Source organism: Nicotiana sylvestris, chromosome 9 (assembly GCF_000393655.2).
Source record: "Nicotiana sylvestris chromosome 9, ASM39365v2, whole genome shotgun sequence".
Classification (NCBI taxonomy): Eukaryota; Viridiplantae; Streptophyta; class Magnoliopsida; order Solanales; family Solanaceae; genus Nicotiana; species Nicotiana sylvestris.
The window spans coordinates 173,252,430-173,271,095 of record NC_091065.1 but is presented as its reverse complement, the minus strand read 5'-3'; the positions used below and the strand labels follow the sequence as shown (position 1 = coordinate 173,271,095).

General features: G+C 36.8%; 2 protein-coding genes across 2 annotated transcripts; one reads left to right on the top strand and one right to left on the bottom strand.

The window, feature by feature from the left end:
* The first annotated feature begins 9,279 nt into the window (after positions 1-9,279).
* On the top strand, positions 9,280-9,891 carry LOC138878613 (uncharacterized). The gene has a single exon (XM_070158305.1). The coding sequence runs from the start codon at positions 9,280-9,282 to the stop codon at positions 9,889-9,891; it is 612 nt and encodes a 203-aa protein (XP_070014406.1).
* A 4,491-nt stretch (positions 9,892-14,382) lies between these two features.
* Positions 14,383-17,914, bottom strand: LOC104240349 (protein POLLENLESS 3-LIKE 2-like). The gene is made up of 4 exons (XM_009795186.2): positions 17,536-17,914; positions 16,602-16,814; positions 16,273-16,428; positions 14,383-15,508 (listed from the first exon to the last, which is right to left on the bottom strand). Exons 1-4 carry the CDS (start codon positions 17,701-17,703, stop codon positions 14,630-14,632), a joined length of 1,416 nt encoding a protein of 471 aa, XP_009793488.1. The 5' UTR covers positions 17,704-17,914; the 3' UTR covers positions 14,383-14,629.
* Between the last annotated feature and the right edge of the window lie 752 nt (positions 17,915-18,666).

Sequence of the window (18,666 nt, the reverse complement as noted above, 5' to 3'; positions counted from 1 at the left end):
AGGAATGACGTTTATTTTAAAAGTTGTTTGTTTGAAGTCAGGAGCCCGCCTGAAGAGAGGAATGACGTTTATTTTAAAAGTTGTTTGTTTGAAGTCAGGAGCCTGCCTGAAGAGAGGAAAAGCGTTTTATTTTTAAAAGTTGTTGAAATCTCGCCAACCTAAAGAAAGGAATGACATTTTATTTTGAAAAGTTGTTGAAATCAGGAGCCCGCCTGAAGAGAGGAATGGCGAGAGAGGAATGGCGTTTATTTTTAAAGTTGTTGTTGAAGTCAGGAGCCCGCCTGAAGAGAGGAAAGGCGTTTTATTTTTCAAAATTGTTGTTGAAGTCAGGAGCCCGCCTGAAGAAAGGAAATGCGTTTTATTTTTAAAAGTTGTTGAAATCTCGCCAACCTAAAGAAAGGAATGGCATTTTGTTTTTAAAGTTGTTGTTGAAGTTGGGAGCCCGCCCATAGAACAGAGGAATACATTTCAGTATTACTTTTCAAGTATTGAAGTTGGGAGCCCACCCATACAACAGAGGAATACATTTCAAGATCAAGTCAGAAGACAGTAAAACAGAAGGTTACAACAAGAATCCCCAGCAGGAAACAATAAAAATCCCCAGCACCGGGAAGCAGAAGGTTGCAACAAGAGGTCCCAGCACAAATTCAAGCGCCTGAGTCAAAAGGAAGAAATGACGTGTCTTGAAAGAAGCGGCTGGAGAACATTAAATCATGCCCAGCATAACAAATCTAATGAAGAAAGTCATGTCCCCATCGGACCGAACAAAATGATGAAAACTGGTATTCAGAAAAGCAAAGGGCCAGAAGTCTCGGAAGAAAAGCATCGGAAGAAACGCAAGCAGACAAGAAAGCAAGGCAACAAGAACAAATTGCAGTCTAGCCTAGATTCTTGTTTTCTTTTAAACACGGTGTAACAAGGAGATCGGTAAGCAGTGGTAATAGCATGCAACAACAGTAACATTGCAGTCCCATGGTAGTCCCAGCTACCAAAACTTCCCGAACTACATTGACCTGATTCCTGTTTAGCCCAGGATACATAGGAAACCTCCGAAGCAAAGGTTCGGTCAAATCTTTTTCAAAAAATGCTTCACACGGAGTACTCGGATGGGCAAAAATCGCTCACTTTATCTTTGCACGAAAACCCTTCGTGTCTTCGGGCAAAGAGGGGCAGCTGTAAGCACGTGATTTTTGCCCTATGAAAGAATTACTCCCAAAAAATTCAAAATAAAATGATTTTCCTTGGTGTGCAATTTTGTGATATTTTGTGATATTTTTGAATAATTATTTGTATTTGTCCGTGCATGTTTATTTGTTAAATTAATAAAAATACAAAAATATGTCGCATTTTGCATGAAGGATTTAATTCTACAATTGTTTTTAATTAAGTTTGTTTTACAAAAAATGAAAATTACAAAAATAGGCATCTTTTGCATTTTTAGCATTTAATGTCCAAATATACAATTTTACGCTTAATTATTACTTAAATGTGCGTTAATTATTATTGAGAGTTAATTTGCGCTTTTATAACTTAATTTAGTTCTTAATAATAATTTAAGTATTTTTATAATTTAGTTTTAGAAAAATAAAAGAAGAAAAGAGGGCAAAAATGCAAAGAAAAATCGGATTGGGCCACTTCTTCAATTGTAAGCCACAAGCCAAAAAAATTGTCCAATCTTCCCCACGACCCGGTCCATTTCAAACCGGGTCGACCCGGTCCATAACCCCAAATACCCAACACCCCTATCTTGCATTTCAAAAAAACAAAAAAAACAAAAAAAAAACAACAAAGAAAACCCTAAACTAAAACTCAACCGCCCCCATCCCCTCTCCTTTTCTCCAAAATCCATCTTCTCCATCTCCATTTACATAGCCATGGCTGCCCTCACCAGCCTCGTCACCCTCCACCTCCAAGCTCCTTATCGACGCACACGTACACAGCTGCGTCAACACACTCACACGAGCACATCTTCCCCCGTCATCTACTTCATCGTCCCCATTCGAGCTTCTGCCATGTCCAACCATGGCTGAGCTTCGATGCTCTCACATGGCAGCTGCCACTGTTTTGTCATCTCCAACCAGCCACAGCTGCTTCCTCTGCGTCGACCTTCTCCAAACGACCAGCTACGTCTTCTTCGTCGCGCGGATTGCCATGGCTGTCTCACCTCGCCTCCCAGCTCCTCCGTGCCGCCGCTGCTGCTTCGCCATTGCTGATGCTGCTGCTCACGTTTCTGCTTCAGCTACTTCCCGCCGCGTCTGCCTTCGTCCTCTTCGTCGAGCTCAAGCTTGAGCTCGACATCCATGGTCGCCACTGCTTCATCAACCTCGACTGTGTATGAGTTCCAAGCTCTGCTACGTCCAAACGCACCTCGCTTCTGCTGCGTTGTCACTGCTCGACGAGCAGCTATCTTGTTTCAGCTGGGCCACTGCCACCATTTCGTTTATTCGAAGTTTTGTCGAGGTCGTCGATTGTCGTTTTAAGTTCGTCAAGGTTAAAAGGATGGTGAGTTCGTAGTTGAATTCAAGATCCGTTAGGTCGGTGGCAGTCTTGGCGCGATAATCGTGTCCGGACATATTTGTTCTCATTCAAATTTATCGTCGTTCCGTTCCGGTTAGTTGTTTAACCAATTCGTATTTATCGTTTTCTTATTTTTCTTCAATTTGTTTCATGTTTGTTTTATTGTTCTTGTCTATTTTTTTTTAGGTAGAAATTGATTAGTTAATTATAATGTTGCTAGATTTAAACTGAAGATTCATTTAATTATTTTTCAGTTTGTTTTATTAATTTAAAAGGATTTAGTGTTAATATAAAAGAATGTTAGTTTAAATCGCTTGAATCCGTTGTTTGTTGTAGATTTAATTCGTGTTCATCTTGTTTGAAGTTCGTTTTTAATTCAGTGATTTAATGTGAAGTTATGTTTTGGTTTTTAATTTTTTTGGAATCATGTATCTTTGTTATAATTTTGTTGGATTTAATTTTAAAAGATCAATTGATTATTTGAAGTTTAGTGATTTGAATAAGTTTATTTGTTTTGTTTAAGCTTAATACAAGTTTAATTCGAATTTGAATAAAACTTGCTTGTTATTGTTGTTGAATTTTTTCATTTATGTCCATACTTTGTTTGATTGTTCTTGAATCCGAAATTAGTATAAGTTTGATTTTCTTGTTTATTGTTTATCATTTATGATTATTTCTTGAGTTTGTCTCATAATCTTGTTTAAGTTTAATATAGGAATTGTTGGTTGTAATGTTGTTAGATTTGATTTTAAGTTCAAATGATTATTGAATTTAGAAATCTGAATATACTTGTTTGTTGTTGTTTTTGTTGAATCTGAAAGTAGGTTTGTTTGTTGCTAAAAATATTGTTCAATCAAAATTTTAGTTGTTCTTTGTTGTTCATCATTTAGTTTGAATTTGTTGTTCGAATTTGTGTAGAAATTGGTCATATTGGCTATATTTTGGTTGAGTTTGATTGATTGATTGGTTATAGCTGATGGGGGTAGTTTGGTAAATTGCAGTACATTCGGGGGTAAAATGGTAATTGCAATAAGGTCGGAGGGGTAGTTTGGTAATTGAACATTTTTGAATAATTCTTTATGTTAAGCATGGGGGACAAAATGTAATGGGGTGTGAGTGATATAGTTGTTTAATATAAATGGGGGACAAGACAAAATATAGTGGAGGGGAATATGGTAATTGTTTATGGTAGGCATGGGGGACAAGATGTAATGGTTTGGTTTGATATATTAGTTTAAGGTAGTGGGGGATGAGTGAGAAGATAATGAGTTTGGTAGGAGAAAGTGGTTGATTTTAATTGATTAAAGGGTTGGGGATATAAATAAGAGGTCTTGAATCAGATTTTGGGGAGGAATAAGAAAAAAGAGAATAAGGGAAAGAACGGACAGAGAGAATAAGAGAGAGAAAAAAAAGCTGAATATTTAAGAGAGAAAGAAAAATTCCGAAAAATATTAAAACTTTCAAATAAAAAAAACTAAAAAAAAATCTTCTGCTTTCTTTCATTGTTTGAAATCAGCATTAATTGTTGTTGTTTCATCGAAGCTTGAAGCTTTTGTTTTGGGATTACTACTCCACCGGTTTGCAAACTCTGTTCCTGGGTTGTTACTGTTGCTGGACTGTTGTTGCTGTGCTGTATTGTTATTACTGCTGCTGATTCTCATCTTCATTTTCTTTTGCTTCCAATATCATGTACACAACTGACACGCTGGTTATTGTAAACCAAAATATGAAGCATGAATACGAAATGAAGAGTTGAAATTCTAAATTTACTTTAATTATATTCTGAATTTTATTTGTATGTATAAATTATTTAGCTTGCAAAAATCAGAATCATGTACCTATTTAATATATATAGTGGAACATCCGACGATAGCTTAACAGATGAATTATCTATATATTGCCTAAAAATAAATAAATGGTGTAGTAACTCCGCCTAGTCAAAAAATCAAACGAATAGGCCATTTAGGAACTTGGTAGGAATATTGTTTAGTTAAATAATATTGGTTAATTTCAGCATGTAAATGGTCTAGGATTAAAATTAGATTGCTAAGTTTTTTTTTTAATTTGACAAACTGAGAACATGCCTAGTATAATGTAACTAGGTAGTAACATGTGAATAAGACGGCCCAGGTCTAGTTTTATGTCATACACGTTGGGCCTGGGCCCGCAGTGGCAACGGACTGTCCTGTTTGCATCATTTTCAGATTTTATGAATCATATTCGAAACCCATCTATAACAACTCAAGCATGTAAATAAATTAAGACATTTTCTCTTTTATTTTGTAGAGACAAATTTAATAAGAGAAAAATGTAGGCATTTTAGGACTGTCCTTTAAAAATAAAATGAGATGAGCCTCGCCCAATAAAATGCACCAATTGCGGGGCCCTCAATAAATGTTTAATTAAATATTTAGAATTCGGGATGGACTGTTTAGTGAATTCCACGGTCTTACCCAGAAATAATAATATGCTAATCGCTTTAGGCACGATTTTAATAATAATACATTCCTAAACACGGGTGCGCATTTATGCGACCCAAATCCAAATCCCAAAACATTGAATAAAAATACGTTCCAGATTGCAGGTGCATTTTATGTGACGCAATCCAAAGACATATTTTTAAACGATGTTCACATTCTTTAAAAGATATAATAATAAAAGCGGTAAAGAGTTAAAAATTTGCACATCGGTTCATAATTGTATTAAAATCAGATAAATAAGCCGAATATGACAGTTGAGCGGCCGTGCTAGAACCATGGAACTCGGGAATGCCTAACACCTTCTCCCGGGTTAACAGAATTCCTTATCCGTATTTCTGATTCGCGGACTGTAATACAGAGTCATTCTTTTCCTCGATTCGGGATTAAAATTGGTGACTTGGGACACCCTAAATCTCCCAAGTGGCGACTCCGAAATAAATAAATAAATCCCGTTTCGATTGTCCTTTAATTGGAAAAAACTCCTGTACCCTCGCGGGGCGGAAAAAGGAGGTGTGACAATGCTCTCTAACAAAGACGATTTTATACTCATAGTTCGAACCCGAAAATTCTGATTAAAGATAAAAGATCACTTTTCATTTTACCACAGTTCTTATTGGTCCATGTACATATAGTTGTTAGATGAGAATCATGAGATGCAATATCATTGTGATGTGTATGAGAAATCCCAAATCATTGAATTGCGGTATCATGAAATTTATCTGCAGCAACATAAACGAATGTGGTGAAATGGTTCGAATATTTTTATTCTTTAATCAGAAATTTTAAGTTTAAGTTTCGAAAATAAAATTCTTAGGCTAGCTTTCTCTCGTTTCATTACTTTATGTGCCAAAATTATGTCAGTGTGTCTTACTGCACATCAATCTTAATATTTGTATTTTTACGACACTAATACTATAACAACAACATAACTAGTATTATCTCACGCCGTGGGATCTGGGGAAGGTAGTGTGTGCGCAGACCTTACTCCTATTTTGTAAGGATAAAGAGGTTGTTTCCAAACACCCTCGGCTCAGGAAAGCATAAGCACCACATTAATGAAAATATAGACAAGAAGGGACAGTACCAAAAAGCCATAAAAAACAGAATAAAAACGATAAAATAGTAAGGTGATCAACAATGAAAAAAACAACGGTTAGCTATAAAAACCTACTACCAACAGAAAGCGAGATTGCATGCCAACACTATTGTTATAAACACTCTAGATTACCTACTCTACTACCCTAATCCTCGACCTCCAAACTTTCCTTTCAAGAGTCATGTCCTCGGTAAGCTGAAGTTGCGCCATGTCTTGCCTAATCACCTCTCACCACCTCTTCTATGGCCTACCTCTACCTCTCCGTAGGCCCTCCAATGTCAACCTCTCGCACCTCCTCACCGGGGCGTCTGTGCTCCTTCTCCTCGCATGACCAAACCACCTAAGTCGCGTTTCCCGCATCTTATCCTCAATAGGGGCCACACTCACCTTGTCATGAATAACCTCATTTCTGATCTTATCTAACCCGGTGTGCCCGCACATCCATCTCAACATCCTCACTTCTACTATCTTATCTTTTAGACATAAACGATCTTGACTGGCCAACACTCATCCCCATACAATATCATTAGTGTTACGATAGAATATGTTAATGTTCATCATTCACTTCCTTTAATATTGCTGGTCCTGAAATGTTCTATAGAACTTACAATTTACTTTATTAAGTATCTTCTTATCATATAGTCCTCTTGCAACACACGTCAATTTCTTTTTTTAAATTTAACATCAACTAGATGTCTTTGGTTTGAGCTCTATAAAATGAAAAAAAATGAAGGAAAATTATTTTTATTATAACTCTTTGAAAGCTCTCTACAATTCTCACAAATCTCCACACATAAAATAAGCTATCAGTACCCCTATTATAGTATGAAACCTATTTCAACTAGAAACATGAAAGCCTATTCCTATATTTATTCTAACTGCAAATCATATTTAGACATGAATTAAATAAATCAAATCCTAAATAATTAGGATTTCCTACTATAACTTTGAATTAATTTTCCAACATTCTCCCGTAATTCAAAGTTGTATACGTATGACTTTTTCGTTGTGCAGTTATGTTGGATCACTTCTCTCCAACTTTCATTTTTGATGAAGCACATGTCTTCATTCCTCGATTTGTTGAAGCACCTATCTCCAACTCATGTTCATGCACTTTGTCACCAACCGTTGATGCACTTTGTCACCAACCGTTGATGCACTTTGTCACCAATCATTGATGCACGTTGTCACTAACACCCAATTTTATTAAAGTACCTGTCTCCAACTCACGTTGATGTACTTTGTTGCCAACCATTGATGCACTTTGTCACCAACACCCAATTTTGTTGAAGCACATGTCTTCAACTCACGTTGATACACTTTGTCACCAACCGTTGATGCACTTTGTTATCAACACCCGATTTTGTTGAAGCACATGTCTTCAACACCCCAACACTCAATTTTGTTGAACACATAATCAACTTCTAACTTTTGTAAACCTCTCTCCATCCTTTAGAGAAGAGTTTCTTCTTCTTGTGCCATATTTGTTTGCACCTCTTTAAACTTGTTTTTTTCTTGAATCTATCTTGAAACTTTTCTCAAATAATCTAATTTTGTTGACAACTATCTATGATTTTGCCATAATATTTTTGGACAGGCGGGTTGGCTAGCGCCACCCGCCGGTAGCGGAAGCCACTTGATTCTCTCCCAAGATCGTAAAAGCTCTGATACCAATATGATGAAAAATATTTTATTATAAATCTTTAAAAGCTCTCTACAATTCTCACAAATCTCCACACATAAAATAAGCTATCAATACCCCTATTTATAATAGTATGAAACCTATTTGAACTAGAAACAGGAAAGCCTATTCCTATATTTATTTTAACTGCCAATCATATTTAGACATGAATTAAATAAATCAAATCCTAAATAACTAAGGTTTCCTGCTACAACTTTGAATTAATTTTCCAACAAAACAAAAAAATAGAGATCTTTACCTCTCATTAGGAATTCTACTGAATCAACTAAATCAATGAATTTCAGATTTCAAAAGGATAAATAGAAAACAAAAATTGATTTGTAGTACTTAATCATGATCGGGCAAGTTGGAGTTTTTGGGGGATTGGGGTTACACCTTAGGCAAACAATTCAACTACATGTACTGCTCAATGTATATATAGATCTCTTCAATTTGAATTGAAGTGATTAACAAGATAAAATGTTGAACAGACATATTATTGATTGATGAAATATTCAGGAGTAGCAAATTTCTTAAATATTTTTGTGAGACAAAAATTATCATGTTCGCTGCAATATTTTTTGCTTATACTCTTACATATATCTCTTACATGTTCACTGCAATATTTTTTTGCTTATACTAAAAACATATTATATGCCAACGTATTATTGGCTTAATTTTGGTTGGCAACTATGGTCGAGTGGGTGGAATCAACGAGAATTAAACTCTCATCAATTTTATGAAATCGACTCTTACTGATACCACTAGACTATAAGCTTCAAACAAATGAAGACATTCGTCATACGTATATAAACTTCTTCGACTAAACCTAATTAATTCATATGTATTCTTAGTTTCATTTGTGATTGTTATAATTAAAATTGTTTAATCTAATGTAACTATTGGGTGTGAGCAAGTATTTTATGAGAGTGCGTGGTAGATTGTGTAAAGGATATAACTTAACTTAACTAGATTTAGTGTACTTTGTAACTAGAGTTAGTTTTGTTAGTTGGAGTTAGTAGTCTAGTATAAAACAACTGAAGACTCACTTTTGTATCAGTTAGATAAGAATGAAAGTTTCTAGATATTTCCAATCCTCTCTTCTCTTGCATGCGTATTTCACTTCTTCTCACACTCATGAATACAAAATTTGACATGGTATCAGAGCAGATCTTTGTGCGATTCTAGGGATTTTCCCGTGCAATTTGAAGAGAAATCGAGAGAATTTGCACAATTTCTTCTAATTTTCATCTGTTAATCAGCATTTTGAGATATCGTGGAACCCTAATTTTGGCAATTTCTTCAGAAATTGAGGTGAAACTACACAAATTTAGTTCAATTTGCATCTGTAACCTCATCGACTATGATGATCCTAGAAAATTCGAACAGCGGCACTTCAGGTGGTGGAGCTGGTGGTGTGGTGGCTCTCGATCACAGTCATCCACTATATTTGCACCCCTTCCGATGGACCTGGCTCTATAAATGTGGGTTTATTGTTGACAGAAATGGAGAATTACACAATCTGGTGCAGAGCGATGAAAATTGCATTGTTAGGCAAAAACAAACTGTGTCTCGCGGACGGCACAACAAGCAAGAGTGACTTTGGTGCAGATTTGGCTAAGCAGAGGGATCGATGCAATGCGATAGTGACTTCCTGGCTAATGAGCAACGTTAGCAAGGACCTTATGACTGGAGTACTTTTCTCGTCAAATGCCCAAACCATTTGGGCAGAGCTCAAAGAACGTTTTGACAAGGTGAATGCCTCACGACTATTTTACCTGCATAAGGAGATCTTCACATTAACTCAAGGTATTTTATCAGTCTCCACTTACTTCACCAAGCTTAAAGACCTATGGGCAGAATATGATTCTATACTGCCACCACCACCTGTAAAGGATTATGTAGAACAAATTGAATTTCAGCGTCTACTGCAATTTTTAATGGGCCTGGATGACACATACGAGCAAGCTAGAGGGCAGATATTGATGATGCCAAATGTGCCTAGTATTAATCAAGCATATGCCATGGTAGTTCAAGCTGAGAGTAGAAAAATAATTTCTGGAACTAACTATGGGGGTGGTAATACTATAAATCCCACAGCAACGTTCATTGCATAGTCGAGTCAAAAATCAAAGAAAAATTACAGTTTACAATGTGATCACTGCCACCTAAAAGGACACACAAAAGATCAATGTTACAAATTGATGAAATGTGACTTCTGTAATAAGCCAGGACATGTAAGGGAAACCTGTTATAAAATTGTGGGATATCCCTCCGAGTTTAAAGGGAAACGTAGAGCCAACGCGGTGCAAGTTGAAGGAGTTGGATCGCAGTTTGTAGAAGGAGTTGGATCACAATTCCATCATAATGTAGCACCTGCGGCAACTGGTACACAGGGAGGTACTTGGCAGGGGAATAGTTCAGTTGTATCTCCTCAAGTGTTTACTCATGAACAGTATACACAGATTCTGCATTTGCTGCAAAAGAACAATGTAAATGACAACATCGTCAATGCAAATATGACAGGTAACTATGGTGCTTTTGCAAACATGGCAGGTAATTACATTTGCACTAAGGCAAAGAGTTCTAAATGGATTGTAGATACCGGTGCTACTAATCACATGACTGGTGATAAGGATTTATTGAATAATAACTTGCTAACAGATAATGCAGGGCAAGTTCAATTACCAACTGGTGATTCTATAGCAGTTACTCATGTGGGCAGTCATCAACTCACAGGAGGTGATGTGCTTAAGAATGTGCTATGCGTGCCTGCATTCAGATTCAATCTTTTGTCAGTGTCCAAGTTGACAAAAGAACTGAGTTGTAGTGCAACATTCTTTCCAACAGTTTTTGTGTTTCAGGATCTCTTGTCTGGGAAGGTGAAGGAGATTGGTAGGGAGCTAGAGGGGCTGTACCATTTACATTTAGTATCAAAGAATAAGATGCAGGGGAGTCCACAATCCTTTGCAGCAACAACAGGAAGTCACAGAGGACATTCTGCAATTTTATGGCACAAGAGAATGGGGCATGTACCTGTAGCAGTATTGAAGAAGATTTCTAGTCTCAAAGACAGCTCAAGTTTCCATACAGATTTGCAGTACAAATGTGAAGTTTGCCCTCTTGCCAGGCAAACAAGACTCACATTTCCCAGTAGTTCCAGTAGGTGTCTAGAGAGTTTTGAACTGATTCATATGGATGTATGGGGTCCCTATGAGACAGCTACTATAGGTGGAATGAGATTTTTTCTTACACTAGTAGATGATTGTACTAGATGGACTTGGATATTTCTAATGAAGTTTAAATCAGATGTCCCTATATTGCTCAGAGACTTCATTGTCATGGTTCACACACAGTTTAATAAGAAGATTAAGATGTTTAGATCAGATAATGGTGGAGAATTTTTCAATAGCACTTGCAAATAACTTTTCCAATCACAGGGAATGCTACATCAAAGCTCTTGCCCTTATACTCTACAGCAAAATGGAATGGTTGAACGGAGGCATCGTCACATTCTAGAGACTGCCAGATCTATTAGATTTCAAGGACACTTACCAGCTATATTTTGGGGCCACTGTATTGAAGCTGTTGTTTACATAATTAATAGAGTGCCATCTACAGTGCTACAAAATAAAAGTCCTCATGAAATGTTATTTCACAAGCAGGCTAATTTGAGCCATTTGAGAGTCATAGGCTGCTTATGCTTTGCTACCGACTTGACTATTGCAGACAAATTTGGCCCTAGAGCCAGTTTATGTTACTTGGATATGCACGACAGCAAAAGGGATACAAATTGTTGAATCTGGAAAATGGAGTTCACTTTGTGAGTCGCGATGTCACTTTTCATGAAGATGTGTTTCCATTTGAGGCATCATCTCATACATCTGAGCAGTTGTTTCTTGATACTCCTGTTGTCCCACGATATGAAATTGAGAAGGGTGCACCAGAACATGGAACAACTCCCAGCTATACTTATGTTCATAATAATGTTGAGCAAAGGCGTACAAGCAGTCCTCCTATGACTGCTTCTACTGAGCAGGGAAGTGAGGAAATGGTGCAAGAGCAGGTTACCACTACCAATGCGAGTCCAAGTCTTGAAACACAGACACGGTCAGCTGCTGGTTCTTCACCTCCATTGCCAGTCATTACCACTCAAGAATCAGTTAGAAAAACCACTAGGATATCAAAGCCACCTGTTTGGCTTCAAGATTATGTCCTCACTAGGAAGGGTACAGGAGCTCATAACTGCAAATACCCCATATCCGACTTCATAAGCTATTCAAATGTTTCATCATAATATCAAAGTTTTCTGTCAAATATCACCATAGAGGTGGAGCCAAGCTCATATTCTGCTGCTGCTAAGGATGACAGATGGGTGACTGCTATGAAGACTGAAATCAAGGCGTTAGAACATAATGAGACATGGGAGATTATGCCTTTGCCCAAAGAAAAGAAAGCAATAGGTTGTAAATGGGTCTACAAGATAAAATACAAAGCAAATGGTGATATTGAGAGATTTAAGGCTAGACTTGTAGCTAAGGGATTTAACCAACAGGAAGGATTAGACTATCAAGAGACTTTCTTTCCGGTGGTAAAAATGGTAATGGTCAGAAGTGTGCTCTCCTTGGCAGTGGAAAATTTTTCAAATGGACGTTTATAATGCTTTCTTGCAAGGGGATTTGGAGCAAGAAGTATACATGAAAATACCACAAGGGTTTAGCAGCTCAGGGGATAAGTCTCTAGTATGCAAACTACACAAGTCACTTTATGGCCTTAAACAGGCATCTAGACAATGGAATTTGAAACTGTCTACTGCACTAATTGATTCTGGTTTTACTCAAAGTCATCTTGACTATTCTTTATTCACTAAGAAATCTGGTGGAAGAATAGTGGTTGTATTGGTGTATGTCGATGACATTCTTATCACAGGTGATGATATTCAGTTGATTCAGCACACTAAGTCTACTCTCCAGCACACGTTCAAGATTAAGGATCTAGGTGAACTTCGTTTCTTCTTGGGAATTGAGTTTGCTAGAAGCAAAGAAGGCATACTCATGCACCAAAGAAAATATACTATTGATTTGATTGCAGACACAGGTTTATCAGGTTCTAATCTGAAGTTGACAACAATTGAATTTGATGCACATGTGGGGGACACTACAGATAAAGTTTTGCCTGATCCCGAACCATATCAACGACTGCTCGGGATACTGCTATATCTTACTGCTACTAGGCCAGATATTTCTTTCGCTGTACAAAGCCTAAGTCAATTTATGCGCTCTCCAAAAGCTTCACATATGGAGGCTGCATTGCGTGTGGCGAAATATCTCAAGTCTTGCCATGGTTTGGGGGTGTTATTGAAGGCTGACTATTCAGAGTCTTTATCTGCATTCTGTGATGCTGATTGGGCGTCATGCCCAAATACTAGAAAGTCGGTCACTGGTTACATGGTCAAATTTGGAGACTCCGTCATTTCTTGGAAGTCTAAGAAGCAAACGACCATCTCTCGTAGTTCTGCTGAAGCAGAGTATAGAAGTTTAACTTCCACTGTAGCAGAAGTTGTTTGGCTTTTGGGTCTGTTTGCAGAATTGGGTGTGGTAGTTCAGGTCCCTGTTCCTCTCTACTGTGATAGCAAATCAGCGATTCAAATAGCTGCCAACCCCGTATTTCATGAGCGCACCAAACATGTCGACATTGATTGTCATTTCACCCGTGAGAAGATCAAGCTAGGCCTTGTCAAGACTTTCTATCTTTCTTCAACAGAACAACAGGCTGACATTCTCACTAAGGGACTTGGCCGGGCACAACATGACTATTTGGTTTCCAAGCTAGGAATGAAGAATATCTTCATACCTCCTAACTTGAGGGGGGTGTAAAGGATATAACTTAACTTAACTAGAGTTAGTGTACTTTGTAATTAGTGTACTTTGTAACTAGAGTTAGTTTTGTTAGTTGGAGTTAGTAGTCAAGTATAAAACAACTGAACACTCACTTTTGTATCAGTTAGTTAAGAATGAAAGTTTCTGGATATTTCTAATCCTCTCTTCTCTTGCATGCGTATTTCTCTTCTTCTCACACTCATGAATACAAAATTTGACAGACGGGAGGAAATCAACAATAATTCAAGTGAAAATTAGTCATAAAAATTCCAACATCAATTGGATGGATAGTGACAATTTTTAGTTATCGTACAAATGTGATGATAGTGTGTATGTCTAAATCTTTCATTAGTATTATTTTGTTGGATTTGCAAATATGCTTCAATCGGGTTAAAAACATGCTTTTAGGTAGATTTGAATATTAGAACTCTCCCAAAGGGTGGAGAATTTGAACTTATGTTGCGCGTATTCTCCAAAAACTTGCCGCATCCATATTGGATCATCCAAAATACACTATTTTTGGAGGATCCGACACGCACCTATCGATACTTTCGGAGAGTCCGAGCAACATATTTGAACTATAAGTCGCTGAAATCATTGTGCTAACTTGCAAAAATGTATTCCTCTAGTTTTAATATTAGTCGTTATGGCAAACTGAATTTGTTTCAAAATATTTGATTACACAAACAATAAATCATTTATTACTTTTCTTTACTTAAAACCTTAAAAGACAGATAATATATCACATTCTACATTGCTACTTGGGAGCCAAGTTACACTTCATGAAACAGAAACTCAGCATTAAAAGAGAAGAGAACGTATTTATTTGGAAAATTTCTTGAAATCTGCATACTATTCTCCTACTTGAGGATATGCAGGAGTAAAGGAGAAGAAGTTTTTCTCCAACCTAAGAATGAATTATGATAATAATTTAAAGTAGAAATTAGATTAAAGAAAGTTAAAAAAGTCAATAGTGTTAGGCTCTTGGACTCAAAGATAGGGTAATATCTTGGAAAACTTTCAATCTTTTGTCAATTTTCCTTGGAAGAATTCCAGAATCTTTGCATCCTCCTTCTTCTGGCTTCAATATTTCATCACTTGAATTCAAAGCAGCAGCAATTATCGCTTGCTCAAAATCCTTGCTATCCGGCAACAACTCTGCCCATCTATCCTCTACTTTCTCCTTCGAATTTGACTGCTTTCGCGCCATATTTTCTTGTTCTATGACTGTCCCTTTAGACTCCTTCATGTTAATTCTCATGGGATGAGCTGCATTTCCGGATCTTGTTCTCTTAAGATTTTCGGGCAACAGAGTACTTGTCGGCTCATTCACAATCTTGGATGTATAAAATGGTGGAGCACACTTGTTTAATAAGTTTTCGCTTGAAACTGTTGGTTGCATACTCTTTGTAGAAACAATGTGGTTTGCTATAATGTTAGAATTCATGTTCTCATCAGCATATTTGGATGAGCTGGTGTTAGTAAATGTGTTTTGTTCTTTGCAAGGTTGAGGTTGCCAAATTGCAGAAGAGCCCAAGAATGCATCAAAAAGCCTGCTTTGTTCAAGCATAGTGCCACCTTTATTATTCAATAGCACTGATTCGAGGTCGCGGAGCATTTGTTGTGCTCTCTCGTAGGCCTTGAGGTGCGAATCAACGCCTCTCGGGCCGTCTGTAACTGCTGGTTTCACCCTCTTAAGTGTATCTTTTGCCTCTTTAACTCTTCCTTGTTTCATCAAACATATGCCTAAATTGCACATCTTGTTATTGTCTGGTGCAATCACTAGTGCTCTCCTATAAGCATCCTCAGCTTCAATGTAGTTGTTTTGTTGCATCAATGCCCACCCTAAATTTCCCTGAAATGATAGAAAAAACTTCTTGATGTTAAATGATTTATATTATGCTCTCGTCATTACAAAAGTATTAGAACTATACTCTCGTCGTTCCCTTTTCTATGACTCTTCTTCTCCTTTTAGACCGTTCCAGAAAGAATAGGAGTAACAAACACCTTTCACATTCAAGGTTCTAAGAGTATTTTGCTTTGTGTCAATGTCATTCTTAAACTCCGTGGCAAGTCAAGCAATGTCATATAAAATAAAAATCAAAGAAGTATCATTTACCGGTAATCTATGACGACTTTTTTCTTTTTTAGACCACCATTCTAGAAATAATAGGAGTAACACCTTTCACATTTAGGGGTCGTTTGGTTTGAAGACAAGTTATGCTGGGATTAGTTATTCTGATATTATTTCTTATTGACTGTTTGGTTTATTTTATTAATTTTGGAATTATCGACTTTACTGCTTTATCATGGGATAACTTATCCTGGGATTAATCGGGGAATTTTTTCTCTTGGTCCGCTAACTCCATAAAGGGCTGGTGGGTGGGGGTAGAGCCTCTAACACCAATGTCGATGAATCAAAGGTGTTTGTTTATGGTATGGAATAGGAAGAGCAAGAATGGAACCGCTATCGTACTAAATTTTTATCCCAAATTATTTTTGCTTATCCATCATTAAGGTTCTAAGTGTACTTTGGTACATTTCAAAAGTATATCTTAAACTTGGTGACATGTCAAACACTATTATATAAAATGAAACCGAAGAAGTACAATCATTTACCAGTAATCTAGTTGCTTCTTGCTCCACAGAAACCTGAAACTTTTTCCCCAGTGATCTCGCCGTCTTGGTTCGCCTTCCATTAAAAGCCATGCCTTGTTGAATCAAGTACAACTTATGCCTCAACAATGTTGTTTGATCACTCAATCTCCCACATCTCTATAGAATATCAACATTATAGCTTGTTAACAACAACAACAACAACAAAACTAGTGTAATCCCTAAAGGGTAGTGTGTACGTAGACCTTACTTACTCCTAGGTAAGACTCTTACATAGAATAAAAGGAAATTAAGTGCAAATATTCTTGTAAACTTTGAGGATTATATTAGACCTTGTATAGGTCTAGTAGGATATTGTCAAGAGCTTCTTGTGCTTGGTCCGAGCATCGACTTCGCAACGATTTAATTGCTTCAATGGCTTCTTCAGCTCTATTTTGTTGCTTCATTACAATAGCCATATCTTTGAGTGCACTATCCACTCTATCTCCTGCATTTATTGCTGCCCAAAACAATGGAATTGCCCTTTCTGGATCCTTTTCCACCAACTGAGATCATACAATAAAACAATTCAGCGATTAATGAAAACATCAACTAGTAAAAACAACAAAAATTTTAACAAATTTTGTCTCAAAAATGGAGCTTTACCAATGAGCTTTTCATATATTTGTATTGCTAAATAGAAGCCACACTCTAGGTAAATTCAAGACTAATGCTATTGCATTCGCTACGATTTTACATCAATAGGACCGAAGTTAGTATAAAAAGATACTCTTGAAAACAAAATTTGCTCCATCATATATGCAATTCGAGTCGAATAAAGTAGTTGCAGCTACACCCGCTACTCCAAATACTACAGCCGGTGGATGCAATGTCATTCCAACGAGTTCAACTAAACCGATTATTCGGAACATAAATATCTAGGTAAAATATCATTAAATTTCAACAAATACTAAGTTGCAAACCCATAATTTTAGTAGTGATTCAACCGCGAGAATATAAACATTGAACCCAACAACAACAAACATAGTGAAGGGTAGTGCGTACTCAGACCTTACCCCTACCCTCCGATAGACCCTTGGCTGGCTAAAAACAATATGAAAGAAATCAACATAAACATTGAACCGATTAAATTTAAATCCTGGATTTTCTGGCATCTGCCATTGACTATACTAATTGCTTCAACTAGAAGTTGATTACCAAATGTAGTTGAAAATTAAAACTTTTTCACTCTTTCTCACAATTTTTAAGATTGTAAAAGAAGCTTACTTGGACATTTTTGGCTCTGACATAAGGGGTGTCACCAACAGGTACTTTGGGAATAATATGGAAGGATTCCGAACGAATCTTGGAAATTCCAAGAGGTTTAGCTGGTGAAGATGGAGCCGATTTTGTGGGTCTGAAACCAGGGGGTCCATTCCACATCTCTTGCACCATCTTCAGCTCGTATTATTGGTACTTATCGAGTATAGAATAAATTCGTTTCTCTTTGCTTCTACGAGTACCTGAAAATTTGCTGACGAATTTGCAGAGATTATGTGGAAAGGAAGGAGTTTTGAGATATGAAGACAGTAAATGGAGGGAGAATTTGAAGATGGAAAAGAGAAGAGAGGGTTTGATTTTACAGAGAGTATTTTTTGAATAATTCGACCGTTGAAGGTTACCGTTTGATTTACTAGCCGTTGTCTCTTCTTAATTTCAACGAAGAAATAGTAGTATTAATAATTTTTTCCTGCTAACTTTACGTTTATGCTGATCGGGCCCCCCAAAGTATTTGCATTATTGTTCTGCCCCTGTCTGATTCTGTACTTTTCCATAACTTATTATTTACTTTTCATAAATGTTCTCTTTGATATAAGTTGTTGTTTGGACAATATTTGAGTTTAATTTAAAAAGTATTTGAAGTTGCAGTGGAAAAAATAATCTGAGAAAATTGTAAATTTAGATGGGGAAATTATGTCATCGCGTTATCTTAGCCTAGAGCTAAAAATTCTAATAGGAGGAATTTAAAAAGTTCAAGAATGCCATACATGAGATTTGAGCAAATTGCCTAGAGCAACTTTTAAGCCACCTTTTCATGATAGGCTATAATTACGTATTTTAGTCGTTTATTATACTCTAATTTATTGTACTTTAATTGAGTTTGAGCTTTAATCGCTAGTGTTTTGCATTAAATATGTATTTTATGCCTTGTGGGAGTGATTCCGATCTATGTAGATATTATGGAATGAATTCAAGTTATTCTGTAGTTTTGAAGTCCGAGTAAAAGCCCAAAGGATTAAGTTGGGATTGTGTTCGGGGATCAACGGATGATAGTGCACTTTAAGAATGAAACGAAGAATCGAGCAGGCATACTGCGCATTATCCAGTAAAAGGCACATAACTTTTCACTCAGAAATC